Source organism: Anabrus simplex, chromosome 5 (assembly GCF_040414725.1).
Source record: "Anabrus simplex isolate iqAnaSimp1 chromosome 5, ASM4041472v1, whole genome shotgun sequence".
Lineage (NCBI taxonomy): Eukaryota > Metazoa > Arthropoda > Insecta > Orthoptera > Tettigoniidae > Anabrus > Anabrus simplex.
Genome location: NC_090269.1, coordinates 329,224,457 through 329,251,855, shown reverse-complemented (window position 1 = coordinate 329,251,855; position 27,399 = coordinate 329,224,457). Strand labels below are relative to the sequence as shown.

The 27,399-nt window shown below is 38.3% G+C and overlaps 1 protein-coding gene across 2 annotated transcripts in view; it reads right to left on the bottom strand.

Annotated features, from left to right (window-relative positions):
• aub (aubergine) overlaps nucleotides 1-27,399 on the bottom strand; it is a 322,859-nt gene that overhangs the window by 169,431 nt on the left and 126,029 nt on the right. For both annotated transcript variants that reach the window (XM_067147583.2, XM_067147584.2), the window contains exon 9: nucleotides 12,503-12,754. In XM_067147583.2, coding sequence (XP_067003684.1) covers nucleotides 12,503-12,754 — 252 coding nt within the window. The remainder of the gene's footprint in view (nucleotides 1-12,502; nucleotides 12,755-27,399) is intronic.

The following is a 27,399-nucleotide window of genomic DNA, read 5'->3' as shown; positions in this document are numbered from 1 at the left end:
CCTAATTGTGCCAAATCATTTTCACCAACCGTATTTCTTACTTGCTTTAGTTACTGTTCCACTTCGTCCATCCATTGCAGGATTCACTGTTCTTGTGGATGAGCCATTGAATAACTACAAAATGTTCACAACTCACTAAATCACTAATGAAAGAACACCCTAATAAAACAATACACCAGGGATACATTGTCGTGTTATAATAAAACAGTAACACTAGTGGTCGCGTGCTGAGCAAATCCCTCATCAAGCGCACTGCATACTAAGAAGAAAAATAACTTCGGTAGTGAACGGCTAACTCATACTGAACATCCTGCATGGAAGATAAGGGATTGGCCGAGGAATACCTAAACGGGAGGGGAGCTGCGCACATGGGTTGGGCAATGACAACACTTCGTTTCGAGAAGTGAGGGATTCGCTCCCCACGTGACCACTGCCGGGTTAAAAACTGGCATCAAAATACAGAAGAGAAGCCATTGAAAATTTACCGGCAATACCTATTCCATGGGTCTCTACAATACGGCGATCCGTCAGAAAAATATTCCTGCTGTCTATAGAAAAAACTGTTACGGTACATTTACTCAGCGTCAGATATAACCGGCTACCGCTACACGCACATCTCGCTTGCCGGGTTCGGCCAACTTCAGCGGCTAGCTAGGCCTAATCGCGGACGTTGGAAGGTCAACGAACAAGTTTATTGCGCCACGGTATGGCCTTTCTGCCCTTGCGTTTTTCGTGCACATACCTTACAATTTCATTTTCGATTTCTTTAAAGCGTCCTTGTTGCGGACCACTGAATGCATTTTTTGTATCTTTGTCTTCGCGCTGACGCCAAATATTGACTTTAGTTAGGCCTACGCCATATTTTCTTGCAGCTGCACAATTATTCTACATTTCCGAGTGTGTAATAACCATTACCGGTAACTCAAAATTGGCATAATATCAACTAAAACCCGTTTTCAATTTGCCGGCAATACCTGTTACACGTATCTTTACGACTATCCATCACGAAAATATTCTTGCTGTTTATAAAACTTAATTTTACTAGGAGTAAGGTACAGCAGACGCATTATAACTCTGCCACTGAGTTGCCGTGGCCTTTCCAAGAATACGAAGGCTCGGATGTTTTGATGCCATTCTGCAGATTTGAGAAACGTTTTGGTAGTGGTTAATAGAATGCAATTCTCTCTTCAGAATTTCCCGAGATCCAGCGACGTTACACACAGGTACTGTAAAACCGATTGTCACGGCTAGCGATGAATAATGAAGAGGCGGTCGCTTCTTGTCAACGAATTTTGTGTGCGTGCGGGGGGTGAAAAGATGCAGCGTGGTTACCGCGCGAGTTGCCAGTGGTATTCATTACTGTTAGGCCGCGAATGCAAGACGAGCCTTGATTTTTCGCATGAGATTCTGAGGAGAAAAACCTCATCTCGGATTCGGAGAAATACCGGTACGGTATCACTCCAGAGTTTTCTTCAAATGGCATCACCTAACCAAACCATATGTGTGTCATGAAAACATATTTGATATGCATGTAGAGAAATGAGTTATACTCGCTAAAAATTTACATGTGAATAGCCTTTTCGAAATTTAACTAGACGCGAGAAAATATGAACTATCCTCTGAAATCAGTGATGTATTCTGCCATATCTTGAGGTGTATCACATTCTTACTTAATTTCAGTATATAGCATTAAAATTAAGAGATCGTTTACTTCAGCCGTTATTTTTAATGTGTTAACAACTGCAATCGGCCACATTATTTATGCACTTATTACGAAAACTTGTTATACTCTTTCATTCAAATTTTCTTCACGGAACAGCAGTCGACGGGTATTACTAAAGGACTCAGACATCACCTTCAAATGTCGACGAGAGAACTCCCTAGTGGACATAGTGAGGAAACGATACAAAGATAATCGATTGCATGCATAATAATCGCTGGGGTGCATAAATATCGATAACGGAAAAAATTGTGCGCACTTAATCGCTCATAATAACTCATGCGCTAGTGATAGGGCTCTCGCTGTAACCGAAGGATAATACACAGTTTAATATAGGAATTTTGAAGGGACATCAAAATAGTGTCGGTATAACAGGGTTCTCGTTATAAGCCGTACTCACTAAAGCGGACTTCTACTGTATCTGTTCTCCGACTTTAGGGTAGTGTCTCGCCACACCTTTGATGTCGTATGCCCTTCTTTAATTCAAGTCTCGTCCCAGTAGTATAATTTCCGCCCCTGTCTAAATTCTGTTAACTTGAAAAGATAAGGCCCCATGATATACTATCACTGTCCACTATGACGCCTATTCAATTTCTGCTCATGCACTCAACGTATTTCTTTCAGTAGTGTGTTAAGGGAGGAATTTTTTAAAACTGGGAGTTCTGGATGAGAATTTACAGTTCATGGCACATTATAATGTAAAACAAGAGCTAAAAGGTTTCCACCTATACCTTACTCATTTATTGTAACCTAAAAGAGTTACTATATTTTAAACTAGTTTTGGTCTTGCTAGAGACCATCAGTCAAAATCATAAAAGACGAGACAAATTATAATAAATCAAATTTATAAAACAACTGTGTATTGTTGACATTCGGGGCAAAACGAGTAGAGTTGAATGATAAACACTCATCACAATCACATTTGTTCTAACAAGTTCTCAACATTTTCTTCCAATCTGAAGAATGCACCTCCCAAAAGACCGAATCAAATGCTTAACACATTCGCGGCCGATGACACGTATGCGTCATGACTCCACTTTCACTCAGTGCCGATGACGACACACGTGCGTCGCACTCCTCGCCAAATATTATAGCTCGTATATCCGCCAATATGTATGTCAACAAGCAGACCTCTTATCTGTGCATTGTTATGGTGTTATTAAACATAAGTGCCATCCAGGCATCAGATCAATTGTTAAGTTACATCTCTGTAGCCATTACAAGTCGGCATACGTTTCTGCAATGTCAAGAGAGAACTGTGAAGTTTCAGAACCTTCTTTCCGGAAGAAACCCCGTCTTAGCGAGATAAACCGGCGATTTTCAAATAATGATGACAGTCTGGAAGCTCTTCTGAACGCCAGTGACAGTGACAGCATTGATAGTGACGACAGTGATGAGTGTGAAAAGCGACTGTAGCCACCTGAGTGGGAATCTTTATAACGGATGTGTGTGTCGAGTGTCTACTCCCAATTCTCACATTACAGAAGATGAGGAAGATGTAAGTAATAACTCATCTCCAAATCTCCCGCCAAATAAGGCAATATTTCAGGGGTCATTTCTTGGAGTTCGGATTCGTCCTCAATGAAACAACTAAACTTTATTGGTCGACCGAGAATGAAGGTTCCACTGCCAAGTGACGCGAAATCCATTGATTATTTTCGCTTTCTTGCAGATGACAACTTGCTGAATAACATTGTAACTGAATGTAACGCATTTGCAGAAGAGTTATTTTTGCGAGGAAATGTCACTGAAATGTAGCACACAGTTTTGACTAGTTACATTGTACAGCTTACGGAGTAGGCCTAATGTAAGCATACATTGTTCACACAGCAATAATAAGATTCTACTGCACAGTATCTTTGTGTGAAATGTTCAAAAACTTATTTTTCTGTTGTAAAGAAGTTCTACAATTGAACAAAACATTATCTTCCTCGTTTAACTTCATTACCAGTCATGACGCACATGTTGCGTCAAACGGCACCGAAGGCGAAAAACTCATCGGTAGTGCCACTGACGCAGCGTGTGCGTCATGGCTCGTATGCACATAAATAATATTGAAATAATTACAATAATAATCTAAAATGCATAAGGACACAGAAGTGAAGTCCTGTAAGCAAAAAAAGTATTACGGTACCACGGTAATGGTTGCCGATATCCGAGCGGCAGCGAACGTGTTAAAATACTAGCACTTGGAGAATCTTTCTGAATTCAGTTCAGCTGATACAAGTGCGACCAGAGTAATGGTGATGGGAAAGTGTAGAGATGAAATGAACATCTCATGAGGAAAAGAAAACATATGAAACAACCAACCCATTCTATCAACACAAATACCAGTTGGATAATAGTGGTCATAGGATTAACGGCTGGCTCTAGAGGACAAATTCCTCTCCTTTTCGTCAAGTTCTGCAAATCTTTTAAACTCGATCAAGCATTAATAACAGAACTTGCAGTGATGTCTTGAAATAAACTATCCAAATCCTCGAGAACGGTATCACCCAAAATTTTAATTTAACATGTCAAATGTGCTTAACCACCATTAAGTAACCAAATCATTATCACTTTTAATATTCACCTTGTGACTAGTAACCGTATTTACGTGAATATTCCCCGCCGCTGAATAATCCCTGCATCCTCATTTTAGGAAGGCCCATTTTGAAAGAAAATAAAGAACTAAAATTCCTTCTATCAAAAGAGAAACGTAGGTATAAACAAATATTTCCTATCACTCCGTGAGGTCCAAGTGGTCATTATGCAAATATGAACATGTACATTTTCGGATATAGCTGCTTTGCCTGAGATGATAAAAATACATCATCACTGCCATAAAATATACTTGCCATGAAAATTAGCAAATAAGTCTACTTACGTGACAGATATTTAATTAATCTGAACTTGCAATAGGCTTGATTCTCTGTAGATCGAAAGATTCATTGACTCTCGTATCAACAGAATCCTCTCCTGAATTACTTACAAATTCATCACACTCCACGTTTAAAACACTTCTCCCACGCGGTCTCTTTTTACTCGGATAGTAACACGACTGGTGTTGGATCATTCTTTTTGTACAATGTAAACACTTGAAACACACACACACACCAGCAAATTCGGGTGTTAGTTTTGCGATACAGTAAAACCCCGCTAATCTAAAGTCTTTGGAACGCAGACATCGGATTTCCAATTATGCTATTTCGAATTAACCGCCAACTTGCAATTCAGAAATGCCAATTCTCGCCGCATCACAAAATATTCTAATACCTATTACTGCATGCAAATTAACATTGATTCACACTGATTTACTTTCAAATGCCATGAAAAAAAAAAAAAAAACAATTGCTGAAATGTATCCAACAAGGTGAATTTACATTATTCAAATAATGCACTTGGATCAGTGGCAAACATGACCTCATGCAACGTGAGAAGAAGAAAAAAAACACGATTCAAGGACGAGAACAAATTATTTGGCTGCCCTGTGCAAAAGCTTTATTTTATTTTTTTGTTTACTGTACTGTTTGCATTTTTAGATGCCTTGTAATTGTACGGAAAATGCTTGACGCCCGTAAAACATAGCTTATGAACTTTCCTATGACGAGGGGACACAATTGAATTAAAATCTAGCAGTTTCCACTTTTCAATACAAAATACAATGTTGTTGGATGGTATTTACAACATTATTTTATTACAGAACATGTTTTGGTGTTTCATTTTGACACCATCATCAGCTGTATAGTAAGTAAAAAAACTTGGCGATATAAACAATAAAAAACAACATATTGCTAAAGTTAACTCCTTAAAATCTAAAATGTGCTAGGTTTGAAAACTCTGATTTATAGCAAGAAAACTCTAGTAATGTCGTCAATATAAAAATCTCATCTGGGTGATGAGTTGCCTTCAAATTCCGTAATGTCTATAATTCTGTACACTCTTAATGTTGGATTCAAATACGATCTTAAAATTGAGTTAAAGTCTTTTGATATTAAAATGTCTGTTTCCTATATACATTGTTAGCCATTTGCTGCCTCTGTGGACCCGTGGTAGAGTGTCGGCCTCCGGATCCCAAGATAGCGGGTTCAAACGCGGCAGAGGTAGTCGGATTTTTGAAGGGCGGAAAAAAGTCCATTCGACACTCCATGTCGTACGATGTCGGCATGTAAAAGATCTCTGGTGATACATTTGGTATTTACCCGACAAAATTAATTAAATCTCAGCCTAGACGCCCAAGAGAGATCCGGTTTACTCTGTCTGCCATCTAGCGGACCTAGAGTAAAACGGAACGTCGAAATTGACGAGCAGACAGCCAGATGGCGTCAAATCGAAATGTCTGCACACGGTAGCTGAGGCAATACGATTATTATTATTATCATCATTATTAGCCATTTGCAGATAAAAACTCATTGTGCACAATGAAATTGTTAAACTGCGCCGTCTTCTAAGCTTTTTTTAATGTGTAGAAACGTAGTATTTGTATTTTTCTTACTAATAAACGATGTATACGCATTGTATTACTATACAGCATGTACACACTCGTTCCAAGGCGTAGGAATCTCTTCCTGCAGTTCACTGACGTATTTCGCACGTTCACCGCCTTTAGGAACGCTTCTGCTAGTTATCTAAGAGCAAAACTTTCCGGAAAGTCGCACAGTAGCACAGCATATAAAAAAGGCAGTGGCAACACTAAGCGAGATAGCTGGAAATTGGCTTATACTGACATCAACATTTCTTCAGCTTGCTTGTGTAATGAACGCCAAAAAAAAAAGAAACGGAAAGGCGAAAGAAAAGATCAATAGCTCCTAACTGGGATAGTACGTAAAACGTAAGCAATTGTAATTGAATCGGCGAGTTGAAAAGGGTGCACATTCCAAAATCCTTACTTTTCAGGAGAAAGGAAAACCTGTTTTGTAGCTAAATGAAAGGTTTGATCAAAAAAGTTTCTATTAGGCATTTATACATCATATTTCTGTGTATTCAACTACAAAGTATGGAAATCATGTTACGTACGGTTTTCAAGTTATACCATGTTTTATGTCAAGGAATATGTCCCTTTTTATACTCAAATTTGAGAAGGATCTAAGACCTTTGTAGAGGCAGATAATGTATAATAAACTCGCAATTTCTAACGTATATTAAGCACTAACACATTATTACACAAACATACGCCCAACTATCATTTCTTTTATAACTTAGTTATTCATTGTCATTCCGTGAGACAGCTGGAAATTGACTTATACTGATATCAACATTTCTTCAGCTTGCTTGTGTAATGAACGCCAAAAAAGAAATGGAAAAGCTAAGAAAAGATCAAAAGCTCCTAACTGGGATAGTACGTAAAACGTAAGCAATTGTAATTGAATCGGCGAATTGAAAAGGGTACACATTCCACAATCCTTACTTTTCAGGAGAAAGAAAAAACTGTTTTGTTGCTTAAAAGAAAGGTTTGATCAAAAAAGTTTCTATTAGGCATTTATATATCATATTTCTGCGTATTCAACTACAAAGTATGGAAATCAAATTACGTATGGTTTTCAAGTTATGCCATTTTTTATTTCGAGGAATATGTCCCATTTTATAGGAACTCAAATTTGAGAAAGATCTTTGTAGGGGCAGATAATGTATAACAAACTCGCAATATCAAAAGTCTATTAAGCAGTAACACATTATTACACAAAAATATGCCACCATCATTTCTTTTATAGTTATTCAAAGTGTTTTACTTTACGAAGATGTCTAGCCTCCATAACCTCTGAATGATGTATGTCTACTATGTTTAAAATATTAAGATCATCAACGTTATCGTCCATTCTTTCAATCGGTGTTCAATGTTAAATGTTTAAGTCGAAAATTTCACTATGATTATATTACTGTAGACAATAAATACTACGAAAATTAACTGCTCACTTGTTTCTTTTTCCGCTACTCGCTGTTATACAGCGATTATACAAGGGTCCTGGTCTGTATAAGCAATTCAATGAATAACTATGACAGATGTATACACAGGAGGCTTATAAACGGTTTATTAGTAACGAATTTCACATAAACGGTATATAAACCTTGTATAAAAGTTATACACTGCTTATTAGTAAGACGGATAATGGTTGGAATTGTGATTTGTTTTGCCCTGAAGTTGTTAGGCGGGCAGAGTCTCTCAGTTCAATGCAACTCTCTACGGCTGTGTACTTGGCGTGACGACTGCAGCACCACGAGTGTGTTTTCCAGTTTGCCCTATGTATCCGCTTCCACAGTCTCTGTATTCAAACCTATTTACACCTGCTTTTGGAATATGGATTAACTTTCGCTTCCATCTGCATTGCAACACTGTATAGTACCACAAGTCCGTTTGGGCTCGGCATTTAAAAAGAAAAATGCAGTTTCATCGTCTTTGACAATATTGTTCGGTGCGTATTAACTGATTATAATATTATGAGCCTCGCTTTATCGCCAACTGTCGGCATCTGCAGTTTTCGTGGATTCTGCTTCTCCACACACTGCCTGCTACGTGATACTGTGGCGTTCCTTAAAATGCCGAATACAAAAGAATTACGATTTCACATAAACCTCAACTATGAAACACACTATATACACACCAAACTGAGTGAAAGTACGGAAAGCTACCCCTGCACTTTCCAGAAGATGCATTCTATCGAGACAGAGAAATTTTTAATTTAAATCACTCTGTAAAATGCTATCTTTTAAAATGTAAAGGCAGTTTAGAATTAAAAGTCCAAATTGTTTTCTGTTCAATGGGGACAGTTTTCTTCCATCTGAGGTTGCACAAAGCATAACTGTTCACTCAACATCGAAAACTAGGTGAGCCAGGAGCGTTTTGCCAACCCACACCCCAATTTTGTGCATAATTTTTCTTTTAAATATGCAGGGATTATTTGCGTAAATACGGTACTGTCTTCAGGGGCAATCTCCAATTGGGGAAAGTTGAAATAAATAAATAATTTCATAATCTGAGTACTACATTGCGAGGTGTACAATTTCCATGGAAGCTGACATAGGAAATTATACATACAGTATAGCTGTAGACGTATATTTCTTGTCTTAACACATTCACGCCCATATCCGAGTTATTGCCTATAGCGAGCGCGTGAGCATGCTGTGGACGAGTTAGCCCGGATAAGCGCAACCTTGAATTGAAGCCGTTCCTACGCAGCTGGGATCTCTCCTTTTTTCTTTTTTTTTTTGCTAGTTTCTTTACGTTGCACCGACACAGATAGGTCTTACGGTGACGATGGGACAGGAAAGGCCTAGGAGTGGGAAGGAAACGGCCGTGGCCTTAATTAAGGTACAGCCCCAGAATTTGACTGGTGTTAAAATGGGAAACCACAGAAAACCATTTTCAGGACTGCCGATAGTGGGGTTCGAACCTACTATCTGCCGAATACTGGATACTGGCCACACTTAAACGACTGCAGCTATCGAGCTCGGTAGGGATCTATTTTGGTCACAAATATGTGCGAGAGAGATGAAGGTAATACCCTTATGAATGCTTCTACTCAACAGAAACCACATGGCCACGGGGATTTTCCCTCCCAATGCACTTTTTTTTGTTTTGTTTCTGAAGGTAGCCTAGCGCTGGCCCAACTGGTTGCATAGTTGGTTTGTGATTGCACAAGCATGTGTATAGTCGCGTTCTGAAGTGCAACCATGGCGTGTAGGGGGACAAAGTGTTGACGAAATTGCCGACATCCTTTTCAATGAAGACTCAGGTGATGAACTAATTCCTAAACTAAGTGAAATTGAAAGCGACAATGACGATTCTCCTGGACATTTGACAGGAAACACAGTACCGGTACCTGAATGTTCGCCTTTATATCACCCCCCTGCGATCCCATTTACCGCTAAACCAGGCATAAATATTGAAACAGAAAACACTAACGAGATGTCATTTGTAAATCTATTTCTCACAGCTGAATTTCTCGAATACCTATGCGAGCAAACAAATCTGTATGAGAGTCATATAATCAGTGCTGCGCTGCGCCCCTTCTCTAAACACACTCTTGCTCAAACTTGGGAGTCCGGTGACTGTTTCAGAAATGAGACAGTTCCTGGGTTTGATACTCACTACCGGCATCATTGGTAAACCATGTCTCAGAATGTACTGGACAGAAGATCCAATTTTCTCCACTCCTATTTTCTCAAAGACAATGTCACAAAATTGCTTCGAAAGTATCCTCTCATTCCTCCACTTTATTGACAGCAGCGAATACGAGAACAGCACTGACAGATTGTATAAAATCAGGCCCATTTTACAGAAACTTGTAGACAGATTTACAGAGCTTTATACCCCCAAACAGAAAATTGCTCTGGACGAAGGAATGCTAGCCTGAAGAGGGCGCCTAAGATTCCGCGTATACAACCCCGGTAAAATAATAAAATATGGCATTTTAGTGAGGAAGGTTTGCGAGTCTAAAGGCCGGTCTCCACTGATTAACATTTAACAACAACATGTTAAATGTTAAAAGTGTTAAATGTTAACTGGTGACACCATCAACATGTTAAATGTTAAATACTGTTTCATTTAACATTGTGTCCACACTTAATAAACATGTTAAACTTGACTTTCTTTGTTTATATATAGGTAGTTCATCATATCAATTTGTGATAATACATTTAGGTGGTGTCTGGTATTTTCAGACAAGGACAATGGACTCAGATGAAGAGGATTTTGCCTTTGTTATTGCCACTGTTGCTTCTTGTTACGATTTAGAAATGCAGTTCTATTAGACACATTTCCTCCCGTCATCCTGCTCATTGCTTCAAAAGCAAACCATTTTGAAGTATAAATTTTGTCCGCTCCCGTCCCGACTTTTCTGATTTTATTTTATTTTTTACAATACTCGACTGTACTGGTAGCGGAGGAACGCTAGTTTTTTTCGATGCACTCGCGGGAACAATCATAGATAATTTAGAATTCCTGGAAAATGTCGGCTTACTTCGCTTTATCACTGGATTCCTATGATGAGACATCCCACAAACAAGGCCTTTCTATTATATCATTAATTAAGTCCAAAGTAATCTTGCTCTACTCCATTTCTGACTATAAATTTTAGTATAGTGCAGAGAGAACGACACACGTGCGCGTATCGGTACCAGTACTATATTTGTAGCTTATAACAAAGAGAATGAGTGTTGCAGAGTGTTGTAACTATAATCCTACTTCACGAGAAGCACATCGTTTGCATCGTTTGGCTATCTGTTGACATGGAAACGGAAAGGAAGTTGCCGAAGCTGTGCCAACATCTCCCGAAGAACGAATTGACTTGACATGTTTTCCACTTGGAGCGGAAAACACGCCAACATGTTAAAAGTGTTAACCTCAACATTCTGAGTTAACATGCAAAGTCAATTGGAAGACACAATCACAATATACATGTCAATTGTAACATGTTAAATTTAACATGTTGGTGTTAAATGTTAATCAGTGGAGACCGGTCTTAACACGGGGTACATCTGTAAACTCATATATGATGCAAGTGGTGCGAATTTACAAAGCACAGTTTTTCAGGTGCTTGAAAATTATCTTGGCCAGGGCTATACAATCTATATGGACAATTATTACAATAGCGTTGGACTCGCGAAACAATTACGGGAACAGAACACTGCCGTATGTATAAATAGGGGTGTACCAAAAGATCTAAAGGAACACCAGGCAATTCTCAAACGGGGGGAAATGACTTTCAGGAGGGACAAGGATGTATTGCTTGTTTCTTGGAGGGACAAAAGGGTTATTACTATGGGAACTACCATCCATTTGGCAGAAATGGTCGAAACAAAGAAATCTGTAAAAATACAAATGAAACCAGAGTCTGTGACCGACTATAATCAACACATTCATGGTGTTGATACTGCAGACTCGTACTTGGCACTCTATCCTTTCATGAGGAAAACTATAAAGTGGCCAAAAAAAGGTTTTTTTTTATTTACTGTACTGCTCACTTTTTAACGCATTTCGGCTCTTCCAGAACTCAAATCCTCAAAACTGAAAAACATTTCTGAATTTCATGCAGACGGTAGTTAGGAACTTGCTCCAGGAAAAAAGTGAACCAGACATACAAGTACAGTCACCTCTCTCCGACATCTCAGCTCCATCTACTTCACCTCCAAGTCAACGTCCCGCAATTTGGCCTCCAAAAAGGGCACTGGCCAAGGATCCACCATTTAGGTTAGATGGAAAGAGAAAAGAATTTATTTTCTTCAAGTTTCCACCATCAAATAAAGTCAAGTTCCCTTCAAGAAGATGCAAAGCGAGCTTCAAAAATAAAATTAGTGAAACACGCTATTTTTGTGGAAAGTGTGGTGTTCCCATTCACCAAGGAAAGCTTGACATTAGCTACCACACCCTACAGAGATACAAGAGGACTTCATTAAGGTATGTGGAAAATTGTGTTTCCATATCTTGTTTAGTTTAGAACTTATTGTGAAAAGAATTCGTTATCTGCTCTGCCACTAACAGCTGAAATAGCTGGGCCAGCTCTTTAAATAGCCAGCTCAGATGAGGGGAGTGAATGTGTTAAAACAGCCTGTGGTAAGAAGTGGATGCAGAATTTATTTTATGGACAATGTCAAAATTAGATGCATGTGTACCACATTTACTTTCTTTTTAGCTTTATTTTATTTTCCAAGAGCATAATTAATAATATGTCCATCTGAGAAACATTCTACAGTCTGACCACAGAATCATCCAATCATATACGCAATAATGGACAAGAAGACAACTTTCTCTTCAAACTACCAAAATGAAAAAGATTACACAAAAAGAATGGTAAATAATCAACTTACCCCACTTTCATGCAGCAATCTCCTGGCAAACTGCTGGAGCTTTTCAATGCGGCTCTGTGGACCAACACGAGTATGCTCTGCCAGAGCACGCATTAGCTGGAAGTTCGATCGCATCTCATCTGTTAGTCCAGTCAGCCTGCAGAGCTCTGGTACAAGATATACCATCTCTGACATGCCAGCCCGTCGTTCACGAGCCTTTGTTCGTGAAAGGAGCAATGGCTGGTCTGGCTGTGTTATTTTAAGCTGGTATTTCTGAAACAGGAACAAAATATAGCAGCAGGTTTGAATTTTTTTTTATGTGATCAAAATTCAAGCATTGGGTAACATGCTACACTCTGAACGTTATTGCCTCTATATTGGTGTTTTGGCTAATGTTGGCGCTATGTGGTGCTTGTGTGAGGAAACACAGACAACCACCCAATCCCAAGCTGCCATTCATATCTATTTATCTTGGTTGAGCGCAGTCTCAAAACCTAGTTGCCAACTGTGCTGTGCACATTCAACACACAGTTAAGCCACCTCGCTCATGGTGTATGGTGCTTGGTACACTTCATGGTTCGCAATCTCTTGAATTTTTTTCAGTATTGTGTGTTTTCATATTATTTCTAGTGTATAGTATACTACAAGATAGCGTAATTTACAGTTTAGCATAGCGTAAGTTAATACAATAGCCTATCATTTATTTATACATTTAATAGCCTAGTGTATCCGAAGATATCTTTACGTCTGTATGTTTGTCAGTGTATCTAGTTCATCTGTGTATACCATGTCCCAATGTAGTTTAGGGAAGACATTTTTGCAAGAAAGTTGATCACTGGAGTGTTCTCTCTATAGACCGTAACTTCCTTCCTGTGCAAGCCATTAGCTGGAACTTATCTCCTCATTCTATTTTATTCTTAGTAATGTATTCTCGTTTTAGGGTCTGATGTTTTAATAGCAGACATGCCAATTTTCAAAAGTCAGAAATCGGAAGACATTTTCGGCATAATGTGACGTGTTACTACACATCCCTGGTGAAGCAACTTCAGAGGTGCCAACCCTTGAAATGGCTTTTCCGTAATCCCCCTCCCCTACCCTCCGAAAAATTTTGCAGTCAAATCCACAGCACACTCATCCCTTAAGGATAAGGACACCCACTTTGCCCTTCCCAACAATATTCTAAAATATACCCTATTACACAATAAATTTGCACATTACCAGTTAGATATCAAAATATTCCTTTTAACTTGTTTCCCACGCAGCAGGTGTTTTATGTGCTATTTCTGTTGTAGCATCCTTCCCACCTTACGAACAATAAGGGATTCCAGTTTAGATGTCATTTTTGCAAGCCTGAAATGCTTCTGTTTGTTACGTCAACTGTTCTAAAAAATCTACAAGATCTAGTTACATATTTCAATTATATTTTACATTTTTGCGACAGAAGCAAATACTGGATCATTAAGCTATTCGAGTTCCGTCGGTGTTTGAGAACACAGTACCTGACGAATACGTCGCGCTGATCTTCGGGAGCTGCCAATTTACTTCAATTGAGCTACTCGCCTTCGGCTTCTGCACGATTTTGGATCTTTATATTTGTTTGATTGTGTTGTAACTTCGCGCCTAAGTGTATCCAAGCTGGTTCATTTAACTGTTCACCGCTTCTCGTAAACATTATGAGACGATGCCGAACTTTGCGTGTGCTATGCTGCTGTTCAAAAGATTGCACCCTGCTTCTTTTAATTGACTTACCTTCTACTTCTTCTGAATTTTACAGTGCCTATCCCCATAGTTTTACAATGCCTTTTCAACTGTTTTTATGGGGACTTTATCCTTAATTTCTTTCTTACCTATGCATTGTTTTTTGCGTTTTATTTGGCTGATGATGACCCGGATTGGGGTCGAAACCGGTACCACTTCCACTTATAATTAAATAGGAATGTAACACTACATTTCATATTTATTTGTATTGAATAGGTTGAACCACCTTATTTATTATTTCAATTTAATTGTGATACATTTCAGTATGGAACATTATGAAATTTTTATCTTTAAATACATAGTGTACCTACAGTTACAAAGTGCAGTGACCATTAAATTTAAAATCTTAAACTAGAAAACAAACATAATTACAAGAAAATGTACCAATCACCTCATTTATGACACATGCATATGAATAATATTACAGGCGAATGTCGATATCTCGAACCTACATTACTCAAATCTTCAGTATCTCTAAGTAACAAATTTTCCAGCCATCTGACCTATTCTTCACGTGTATTTCTCTATTACTCGAAATTTGGTTACACGAATTTCTTGATTTCTCGAAGCAAACATTTCCTCCCTTGAAGCAAAAAATACTCTAACTCGAATTTTGTGGAACATTAACTGTGCAATATGGCATTTGTGGTTTGTGAGGAACAGTTAAGTAACGAAAGGGTTAGAGTGAAGCTGGGAACTAATATGACGGGAACCAAAAAAATCAAATTTCTAGTGATCGGAAAATAAGCGAAGGCTCGCTGTTTCTCGTGTGTCAATGACCGGTCACGTACGAAAACAAGCCCAGAAGCCGCGGATGAATAGCGCCATTTACGGAACTCGGCTGCGTGGTATTGACGAGACGTTTCAACGTGAAGGGAAGAAAGATTAGCCGCAAACAGAAGAGACCAACGGCTTTTTTCCCCAAAGGTGTTAACGGAGCTATGGTTCTTGTATCACTAATGTGTGTACTGTATTCTGTCTTCTAAAAAGTGTGTTGTAATTAAAGTGATGCCGTAAAATACAGTTTCTTTGTATACTTGTAAGTGCTGTTAAAAATGATGTATTCAGTAAAAGACTGTAAATACATATGATTTAATTAAGTGCTATACAAGCTCAAAAACGGTATTTTCTATCTCCCTAAATTTCAATAACACGAAATAAAATTTCTCGGGAGGTGATTTGAGATAGAGGTTCCACTGTACTTCTATCACACTGACACACGCAACAAAAGGCATAATAGTTTCCTTCATTAGACTGCAAAATGAACAGAAATTGCATTTTACAAGTATCTCTGAAACACTGAGATAACGTTTGTTATGTTCTTTTTTTGCCATAACATGAAGAGAAAATACCAGAAACTGCCATTGACACAACTCCCTTGAAATACATTCAACTCATTAAAATAATGAAGAATGAACAAAAATGCACTGAAATACGCGAAACTACCATATACAAACAAGATCGATGTCCAGTAACGGACCATTATATTGGTATTATAAATTTGCTCATTCGGGAAAAGTATTTCACGTTTCCTATGGGAATAAACATCTATATCATCAGACGATACACTCGCGAAATAAAACGTAAAATAAATAGGCTTGAATATGCGGTTGGGTAAATTACAATATCACATAAGAATTTATCCTTTATCCTAGGGGAAGAGTATTGACCGTATTAGAGGTTATATTGCTCAAAAATAGGAAGAATTAAAAATAAATCGGATAATCGGGAGAAGAGTTAAAAACGGAAAGTTTCCGGGTAAATCAGAAGGGTAGGGAGGTATGTTTAAAATACAGCATTTCGTGAGAAACAGCTTATCCAATGTTGCGGAAACTTGCCGCTTTTTGGTCCGCGAAATGCTTTGCGAGACTTGTTGGCTGCTTGAAGTGCACTTCTGTTACCACGGTAGCGCACGTTTCATTTGGAATCAATACTTGCTGCCTGCTGCCTTATTTCCGTATGTTTAGGCGTAACTGACCACTACGAGTTTGTATGATGCAGTATTACTCGAATACTGTGGACTGAAACAATTTTGAGATCACAGAATGCCCCGTACCCGAAACACTCTTAACACTAGTGCAGTGGGATTTCCTGCTGGCTAATAACAGCACGTTGCCCTGTATTCGGAATGCCCGCTTTCGCAATAGGAAGCCTGCTACTTGAGTAGTAGACATCTATTTCGAAACGCATATGGAGCTGCGCGATGGGATGTTCGAAGTTGTGAGTGCATCAAATGCGTGAACATTTCTTAAAAACATTAAAATTATGCACTTAAATTCACGAAACTACCACACACAAAACAATTCTATATGTCCCATACATGAACATACGACTTCGATAGAGGGGGAAAGCATAGAAATGCAAGAAAAAAAAAACACGTGGCCTGCAACTTTGACGTAACTATGAACAGAAACAACGTTATCAGTGAACAAACACAATAACAAACTCGCTCTTTCATCCCGATTAACTGAGTTGCTAGCATGCGCTAGCCTCCCTTGCTCGCAGGACGATTGCTGCCCCAAATCCCCAGCTGTATAAAGCGCACACACAGCTGGGGTAAGCGGGAAAAACGATACACGAAGGCGACGGACAAAACACTCACGAAATGAAGCATCAAATAAATACGCTTGAAGATGAGGTTTTGTAAATTACACAAACACATGAGAATTTATCCTTTATACTTGGGGAAGAGTACTGCCATACTAGAGGATATATTGGACAAAAATAGGAAGAAGTATAAAATAAATCACAAAATCGGAAGAAGAGTTAAAAACCTGGAAAGTTTCCGGGTAAATCGGAAGGATTGGCAGGTATGCAATATTCTTCCACTCATTAGTGCAGTTTCAATGTCATCACTAATATCCCGTTAGTACGATACAAAATGAAGATCTTCCGAACAATCATTATGCATGTTTCAATGTCCAAATTTACTGAATATTTTGAATCAGAATTGGCCACTAAAAGATTGAAGAATTCTTCACTGTCATTACTAATGAGTTCTGCGCGCTCATAGCTGTTGAGTGAAGCCGGCTATCGGCCAGACAGCTGACGGGAACGTTGGCGGGTGCGCGGGAAAAGATAAACATAAGTCCAGTATTGGCGGCAATGTTTCCAAACAATGCTTAGTACATAGTCAATAAGTTACTATATATGTTTTTACAGTATTACCCCACATTTTCGTTCCCGGGTTTTACTTTTTCTGTCTTTTACAACATTTTTTGTTGGTCGCCTGAGATTTCCAATGTTCACAATGTATTAAAATACTCAACTTTATGTTTGCGACATTTTATGCTTCCCCCCATTTACGCCACGACAGGCCGTTCGAGAGGAAAAAAATTGAGGTAAAATGGTCTCACAACTAACCCAAAACGCTTTGAGTAACCATGGCACGACGACCAAATCAAACAACCCTGTATAAGCGTAGTATTTTTCTTACTAATAAACATGGTACACACATTGTATTTCTATACAACACGTATACACTCGTTCCAAGTCGTAGGAATCTCTTCCTGCAGTTCACCAACGTATTTCGCACGTTCACCGCCTTATGATCGCTTCTACTTGTTATCTACGAGAAAACTTTCCAGAAAGTCGTGCAGTAGCACAGCATATTGAAAAGGCAATGACAACACAAAGTGAGACAGCTGGGAATTGGCTTATACTGTTAACATTTCAATCAATCAATCAATCAATCAATCAATCAATCAATCCACTATTGATCTGCATTTAGGGCACCTGCCCAGATGGCAGTTTCCCTACCTGTTGTTTTCCTAGCTGTTTCTTAAATGATCACAAAGAAATTGGAAATTTATTAAACATCTCCCTTGGTAAGTTATTCCAATCCCTAACTCCCCTACCTACAAACGAATATTTGCCCCAATTTGTCCTCTTGAATTCCAGCTTGCTTGTGTAATGAACGCCACGAAAGAAATGGAAAAGCTTAAGAAAAGATCAATAGCTCTTAAATGGGATAATACGGAAAACATAGGCAATTGTAATTGAATCGGTGAGTTGAAAAGGGTTACACCTTCCAAAACCCTTACTTTTCAGGAGAAAGGAAAAACTGTTTTGTAGCTAATAGAAAGGTTTGATCAAAAAAGTTTCTACTAGGCATTTATACATCATATATCTGCCCTTCAATGCATGATAAACTCCTTAGTTCAGCACAGTGAAGAGTTTGGATTATATGTTAACCTCTCAAAGACGAAACTAATGGCGTTCTCCAAGAAGACAATTCTGGCAAATCTCAGAATAAAAGATAAAATAGTTGAGCAAGCGCCTTCTCTCAAATATCTGGGTACCATCTTGGATGACCAATGTAACTCCAAACAGGAGATAATATCTAGAATTGAGCAGGCCAGGAAACAATTCATTACCATGAAGAAATTCTTTGCGAGGTCAGATCTGTCTCCAACTACGAATTCGTATGATCCGCTGCTATATATTTTCTGCTCTCCAATATGGATGTGAAAGCTGGACTCCGGATCCAATCATAGAAAAACGTATCGATGCCTTAGAAATGTTCCTGAATCTTCCTGAATTCTTGCGGATATCCTGGGTTATGAAAATCTCGAACGCCGAGGTCCTTCATCGGATGAAAAAGCAAAAAGAACTACTGCTCACCATAAAGCAGAGGAAAACGCAATACCTAGGACATGTGAGAGGTATCAGTTATTACACCTTATTATCGAAGGGAAGATACAGAGGAAGAGATCTGTTGGGAGAAGAAGAAATTCACGGCTGAAAGACCTTCGAAGATGGCACTGCTGTACTTCAGAAATAGCATTCCATTCTGCGCTGTCAAGATCAGAGCTAGTTACGTGGATCGCCACCTCCGCTCGGAGACGGCGTCTTAAGAAGATGATCTGCGTATTTAACTACAAAGTATGGAAATCAAATTACATACGGTATTCAAGTTATACCATTTTTTATGTCAAGGAAAATGTTCCCTTTTATACTCAAATTTGAGAAAGATCTTTGTAGAGGCAGATAATGTATAATAAACTCGCAATTTCAGAAGTCTATTAAGCAGTAACATTATTACACAAAAAGACACCCAACCATAATTTCCTTTATAGTTTTTCATTGTCATTCTGTCAAGTGTTTTACTTTACGAAGATATCTAGCCTCCATAAGCTCTAAATGGAGTATGTCTACGTTTAAAATATCGTAAAGACGACCAACATTATCATCCATTCTTTCAATGTGTGTTCAATGTTAAATGGATAAGTCGAATATTTCACCACAATTATATTACTGCAGACAGTTAATACCACGAAAATAACCTGCTCACTCTTTTTTCTGCTACTCGCTGCTATACAACGATTACACAAGGGTCCTGGGGCCTGTTCCACGAACGAACTTAGCAACTTTTCAACTTTCACTTTTCAATTCTTGCAAAGTGCAAAGTTTTCTGTTCCACCATGATCTAGGTTATACTTTTCAATTTCTTTGCAAAATGAAAAGTCTTTGCGAATGAGTGATCCGATCAAGTTTATTCCATGGGCAAACTGTATAGGCCTAATACTCTGATTTTAATGCTATTTTTTGGGGCGAACTTTACAGTATAATTGTAGTACCGTTAGTTTTACATTTTTTATCATGGGAAAGAAAGGTTATTACAAGAAAGTTGCTGTTCTGGAAGTTGTCAAGGACAAACGGGACATCATTTTTGGGAACTTTAAAAATAACCTCTCAAATGATGACGCGCATCAATAATAACGAGAGTACCGCCAACACATCCACATAAAGAGGGAAATTCTCCCTTCATTAGAAGTCCCGTTGCTATATTAAGTGGATTATCAGGCCAACGTACTATGTTATGAAATATTACATTTACTATAAAATCAACGACTTTTGTAACAGTTCTGCAAATAATTGATTTTGATGTCCCATGCATTGCAGCTACACCGTGCAGCTGAGCACCATTTATAATACTAACCAATGTAAGCATATAAAAATTTGTTCTTTTTCGGAAAGGCATTGACTTTCTTTTGTTGCATGTTTCAATAAATGACCGATCATTTCAAGAATATAGTCAGCCTGTGTTGGGCTAATACGAAATCACTCGCGAAATTCTGTCAGAGAGGTATGAAAATGAATCCTGACTTTGCACATTCTCTTGTTGGATTTTTCATTACTGTCCTCACTTGATGCTAACAAAAGCTCTTGTCGTAACGTGTTTAAATCACTAAACCAAATTCTACGCCGAGAAACTCTTGTACATACTTGTTAATTAACAGATGAAAAGGGAATCATCTCTTTGCAAGATTTCTGAAAACTTTTCATTTCTTTGCACTTTGCATTTTTGCACCAATGGAGGAACATAACAGGCTTGAAAAGTGAAAAGATTCCTAACTTTTCACTTTGCAAGGTAAACCTGAAAAAATGATGGAACAAAATCTCAACTGAAAAGTGCAAAGTGAAAAGTTGCAAAGTTGCAAAGTTTGTTCGTGGAACAGGCCCGTTCTGTATGAGCAATTCAATTAATAACTATAATAGATGTATACACAGGAGGCTTATACACGGTTTATTAGTAATGAATTTCACATAAACGGTGTATAAACCTTGTACAAAAGTTTTACACCATTTATTAGTAGGATGGTTTGTCTTGCCAGAATTCGTTATTTCATGGTCATTGTTTTACACTTGTGTTTGTCGGTGGAGTTGTTAAAGTTACTGTCGCTGACTCGTCACATTTACTGTATTTTTGTTATTTGTTCTTGTTATGTGAGTCGAGTAGTCAATAATAGTAGTAATAATAATAATAATGATAATAATAATAATAATAATAATAATAATGTCATTCTGAAAAAATATTTCACGTGAATTGCCGCGACCTACCTTTCCTGTGTATTTGTTAATCTTTCTTTGTTATTGGTTATTGTTTTCTGTTAATAATGGAAAAAAAAGAAGGAAAGGGAAACTTTCACTATGGATGAAAAAAAATTTGAATATTAGAAAAGGTTGATTCGTACCGTGGAACACGTGTTTCACTGGCACGCGAATTGCAGCTTCCCGCAGCCACACTGAATACAATTGTGAAAAACGGAGGAAGCATTACATCAAATGCTTCAGAATATGGATCAAACTCCAAGAAAAGTATGAGTCATACTGCAAATGCGAGAGAATGGAAAAAATTGTAAAAAGTTGGTTTGAAACTTCAAGAGCCGCCCACAGGCATTACAATGATGGTATGCTCTTATGGGAAAAGGCTCTTAAAGTGGCAAATATTCTTGGCATTGAAAATTTCAGCGTGTCCCATTGCTGGATCGACTGATTTAGAAGGTATAACCTAACCTATAAAACTGTTTGCGGGGAATCTAATGCAGTTAGTGATGAAACTGTGGAAGAATGGATCGATAGAAGATTGCAGGAGCTGACCAAGTATTACGAACCCAGGAACATTTTTAACCTAGATGAAACTCGACTGCTTATCAGTGTGTTGCCCAGCAAGACTTTGGTATTCAAAGGAGATAAATGTCATGGTGGAAAACACAGCAAAGTTAAGGCTCACAGTGACGTTGGGAGCCAATGCTGATGGCTCTGAGAAGCTCCACCCATATGTGATAGGGAAATCTAAAACGCCTCGTTGCTTCAAGAGTGTGCGATCATTACCTACTGCCTACGATGCCAACCATAAAGCTCAGATGACCTCAGATCTTTTCCGACAGCAGTTAATTGCTCTGGATTTAAAAATGGGTACGCAAAATAGGAAGATCCTTCTTTTGATCGACCATTGTCCTGCACATCCCGTGGATGTTAATTTGAGGAATGTACAGTTAGATTTCTGTCTGCTAACTGCACAAGCAAGCTACAACCTATGGATTTAGGGGTTATTCACTCCTTTAAGTCACTTTATAGAAAAAAACCCGGTGCAGCGAATTTTATTCCTTATGGATGCTGGAAAGGATCCATCATTTAAAGTTTCAATCCTGGATGCGCTTCACTTCATTGCAAATTGGAAAGCCGTGAAGCAGACTACCATCTCAAATTGTTTCTTGAAAGCAGGATTTTTCAGGAATCATGCCGAATCTCAGCTGCCAGAAGGCGGCCTGCTACCCAATGTATGGAGAATGTTGCCCTCAGGCTGCACTACTGAAGATTTTCTTCGGGTAAATGATTCTGTGATCACTGCAGAGGAAAGAAGTGTGGAGGAGTTGGTTGCTGAGCAAACAGCAGCCGAGTCTCCCACCAGTGACAGTGAAGTGATGCCTACCAGTGAAGGTGCAAGTGCAGCAATGGATGTTTTACACAGGTATCTGTCATCTGCAGACGGGGGTGAAAATAATTTTCATAACCCGTATGAGCTTGAAAAACAAATAGAGGTCATAAGAAATAAGAAGTGCAAACAGATTGATTCTGGACTTTTTTGGTAGGCAGCTGTGATTGTGTAGTTTTCCATCTGGAATAAATTTGTCTTAATGTTGTAAATACAGGTAGAATAGTAGCAAATAAATGTTTCATTCATAGAAAATATTGCATCTTACATAGTTCTATACCCATTCTAAGCAAGTAACTACTTGTAAATTAAAATAATACAGTATATTACACAAATTTTTAACCACCTACTGGTAAACATCTCCTGGGCAAAGGATGAGAAGAATTACAAAGGCAGTGTAGTCAATGGTTAATATAGTACAATAATTCACATGGACCTTCATTAGAGGTAAGTACAGTAAATCGATGGAGATTGAAATACTCTATAAATTAATAATATGCATTTGTGTAACATTTACCTCCTCTTCCAGGGCATTTTTATATATACCTGTACAAGTCGTTTCCCACGATTTACACTTTTCCCCCCTTTTACACCAGTATTCCTCGGTCCCTTGAAAAGTGTAATAGAGGGGTAATACTGTATTATTAAATGCACCTTTATTAAAGAAGCACGCAGAAGCTATAGCAGGAAAGTAAGTCCACAAAAGTTGATTACCACAGCGAATGCTATAGGGATGTAAGTCTACGAAAGTCTATTTCCGCAGCGAAAGAGTTAATACTTCAAATACTGGACCTGCAGAAGCAAGCGATTTCTACAGGAGTGGTTTCCAATTCAATCCTCTCCTATCTGCATTATCAACATCTCTTGAATAACCTTCATTTTCCACAATGTAAAGCATTTTTTGTTTCATTTTACTTGCAACTGTATAAGGATTCTCCCTCAATCTGTATTCCCCTTATACCATGCCATGATTTGATATTTAACCTGCCGGTACATCTGAAGACCTACCCAATTCATTATTAAGTTCTAAGACATTTTTGCACAGCAGTGGACCTGATTTCAGTTCAACTTTCGAATACTTTTACACAAACCACAACTGCCTGATCAAGAACTGAATCATTTCCTTCGCTCAGTTTTTCTTTTGTGAACCATCCTCTGAATCAAATTTTGACACAAAACTGAAAAATGATTTACTGGATACATTTCATATGTGATATTGTACAATTGTGCACTTTTGCTAGTGAAGATCCATTTTCTCCTTTATGTTACAAGTTTCCATTGTCAACACATTAAGATTTTGTTTTATGGAAGATACCATGTCTGATATACTGTACGGTATACAACCTGTGACAAAGGTAAGTGAATGAAGTCAGAACGGTCGATCCGGCAACACTGGCGACACACAACGCTGCACCCGCATAGCAGCAGATTTCGACCACCTGCTCCCAACGTTCAGTTGAGCATCATGTGTGTGCCGTGTAAGACCTGTTTGACACAGTGCGTATTTAGTGCGTTGATTCTGAACGGTGAACAGGAACATGAACGACCAGAAGATCAATGTACAGTTTTATTTTAAGCAATGCAAGACACCGAAAGAAATGCATGCAATGCTGGTATGTGTTTACGAAGACCAAGCACTGTCCTTAAGGTGTGTGTACAAGTGGTTGCCCCATACTCGCCAGATTTCAATCGTCCAGACTTCTTCCTATTCCCACGACTCAAACTCGCTTTGAAAGGAAAGAGATTTCACGATATTTCTGACATCCAACGAAACGTTAGTAGGCTTTTGAACACCATCCCAAAGGAAGACTTCTTGCAAAGTTTCCAGGACATGTATCCGCTGATCTCAGCAGTGCACTGTTATGGGAGGAGACTATTTCGAAGGACAGTAAGGTCACTGTCAGGCATTGTTCATCTATGTTGATAGTACAGGACATTCACCGAACTTTGTCACAGGTTGTTTTACTGTACTGAACAAATACAGAGATCACAAATCTATAAACATAGAACACTGCAAAATACAACTCTTCAACAGTCTTAAACTGCAGCATTTGTAAGAATTCATAAAGTCAAGTGATCAACACAGTAAAACCTTGATAAGTCATTGGGACGCAAAAATCGGACTGCAAATTACGTGATTTCGAATTAACCGGTAACTAATTCAGAAATACCAATCCGTGCCGCATCACAAAATATTCTAATACCCATTACTGAATGCAATTAACCTTGATTCACAGTTTAAACTTTTCAAATGTCATGGCAAAAATCTATTTCCAAAAGGTATCTATCAAAGTGCATTTACAGTATTCAAATAACGCACTTTGATAACTCGCTGGCGAACATAACCTCACGTAACGAAAGAAACAAAGAAGCATGTTTCAAACAAATTTAAAAACTTGTAAAACCGTACCTCAGGTTTCCGGGAACGAGAGCTTCTTCGAATTAGGAGCGATTTTGAATTAACCCATTTCAAATTATCAAGGTTCTACTGTATACGGTGTTAAACTGTACATAACCTGCACCTGTTCTAAGAGGTGTAGACAAGAACTTTTGAGTGCTCCTGTGAGCTATACCTGTACAATTTCATTCGACTTGCAACAAGAGTTTTCTTTACCAACAATAATGCACTGCCAAATGAATTACTTACGACAGTTGTCTTGTTCTAATCTGGATTTGCACATGGCTGACAACAATCAGGGATTTATGTTTGTCTGGCATGAAGGTTCGAATGCCGGGGAAAAAATGAAGTTGCCAGTTGCATATTCAGAGGCATTAAAAGTAACAAACAAGAAAAAATAATCGTACGGAGCGACAAGTGTGGGAGCCAAAATAAGAACAAGATGCTATTGTTTGTTTGGATATATTTGGTTCCTAACAACTATCTCGATGAGGTTTAACATAAGTAGAGTAGAATCTCAATTTGAAATCTGTTAATTCAAAATCTCGCCTAATTCGAAGCACCTCACGTTCCCGGAAACATGGGGTACGGTTTTGCATGCTATTTAAATCGTTCAATTTGAAATATGGATAATTCGGAATTCGAAGATCAATGCCAGTCTCGTTACCGAAATTCAGACTTAATTCGAAACTTCCTTTACATTTTGAAAAATCAATCAAATACTGATCTGCATTTAGGGCAGTCGCCCAGGTGACAAGATTCCCTATCTGTTGTTTTCCCAGCCTTTTTCTAAATGATTTCAAAGAAATTGGAAATTTATTGAACATCTCCCTTGGTAAGTTATTCCAATCACTAATTCCCCTTCCTATAAAGGTATATTTGCCCCAGTTTGTCCTCTTGAATTTCAACTTTATCTTCATATTGTGATCTTTCCTACTTTTATAAACGCCACTCAAACTTATTTGTCTACTAATGTCATTCCACGCCATCTCTCTGCTGACAGCTCGGAACATACCACTTAATATAATACCAATACACATGGTCCGTTATTGGACATAAATTTTCCAGCCAACTCATTCCTGGTTGCCAGTTAATATATAAGCAATAATAATAACAACGTAAACGTTTCCACCTTTTCAATACTAAAATATATTCACATAATTATAAATTATACGTACGGGGTCCTAGGATTTCGCCAAAAGTGATCTTTGCTTCAATACGGCTGATGATGGGTCAAAACTAGTACCGTATAATTTATAATTTTGTGAATATATTTTAGTATTGAAAAGGTGGAAACGTTTACGTTGTTATTATTATTACCTATATATTATTCTCAGTTCAACATGGACCAAAAACATGAAATTCATAACCATTAATGGTTGCCAGTCAGTCGAACAGCTCGCCTTCCTTCTCCCAATTCTTCCCAACCCAAACTTCACAATATTTTTGTAACGCTACTCTTTTGTTGGAAATCACCCAGAACAAATCGAGCTGCTTTTCTTTGGATTTTTTCCAGTTCTTGAATCAGGTAATCCCGGTGAGGGTCCCATACACTGGAACCATGCTGTAGTTGGGGTCTTACCAGAGACTTATGACCTTTCCTTTACATCCTTACTACAACCCCTAAACACCCTCATAACCATGTGCAGAGACCTGTACCCTTTATTGAAAATCCCATTTATGAAATTACCCCAATGACAATCTTTCCTTATATTAACACCAAGATACAATGATCCCCAAAAGGAACTTTCACCCCATCAACGCAGTAATTAAAACTCAGAGGACTTTTCCTATTTGTAAAACTCACAATCTGACTTTTAACCCCGTTTATCAACATACCACTGCCTGCTGTCCATCTCACAATGTTATCGAGGTCACATTGCAATTGCAATTGCTCACAATCTTGTAACTTATTTATCACTCTATACAGAATAACATCATCCGCAAAAAGCCGTACCTCTGATTCCATTCCTTTACTCATATCATTTATATACAGTACATAAGAAAACAAAGGTCCAATAATACTGCCTTGCGGAATTCCCCCCTTAATTATTACAGGGTCCGATAAAACTTCGCCTACTCTAATTCTCAGAGATCTATTTTCTAGAAGTATAGCAACCCATTCAGTCACACTTTTGTCTAGTCCAATTGGACTTATTTTTGCCAGTTGTCTCCCATGATCCACCCTATCAAATGCTTTACACAGGTCAATTGGGATAGAGTACATTTGACCTGAATCAAATATATCTGCTATATCTTGCTGGAATCCTACAAGTTCAGCTTCAGTGGAATAACCTTTCCTAAAAACGAACTGCCTTCTATCGAACCAGTTATTAATTTCACAAACATAACATAATCAGAAAGAATGCCTTCCCAAAACTTACATACAATGCATCTCAAACTTACTGGCCTGTAATTTTCAGCTTTATGTCTATCGCCCTTTCCTTTATACAGAGGGGCTACTATAGCAACTCTCCATTCATCTGGTATAGCTCCTTTGACCAAACAATAATCAAATAAGTACTTCAGATATGGTACTAT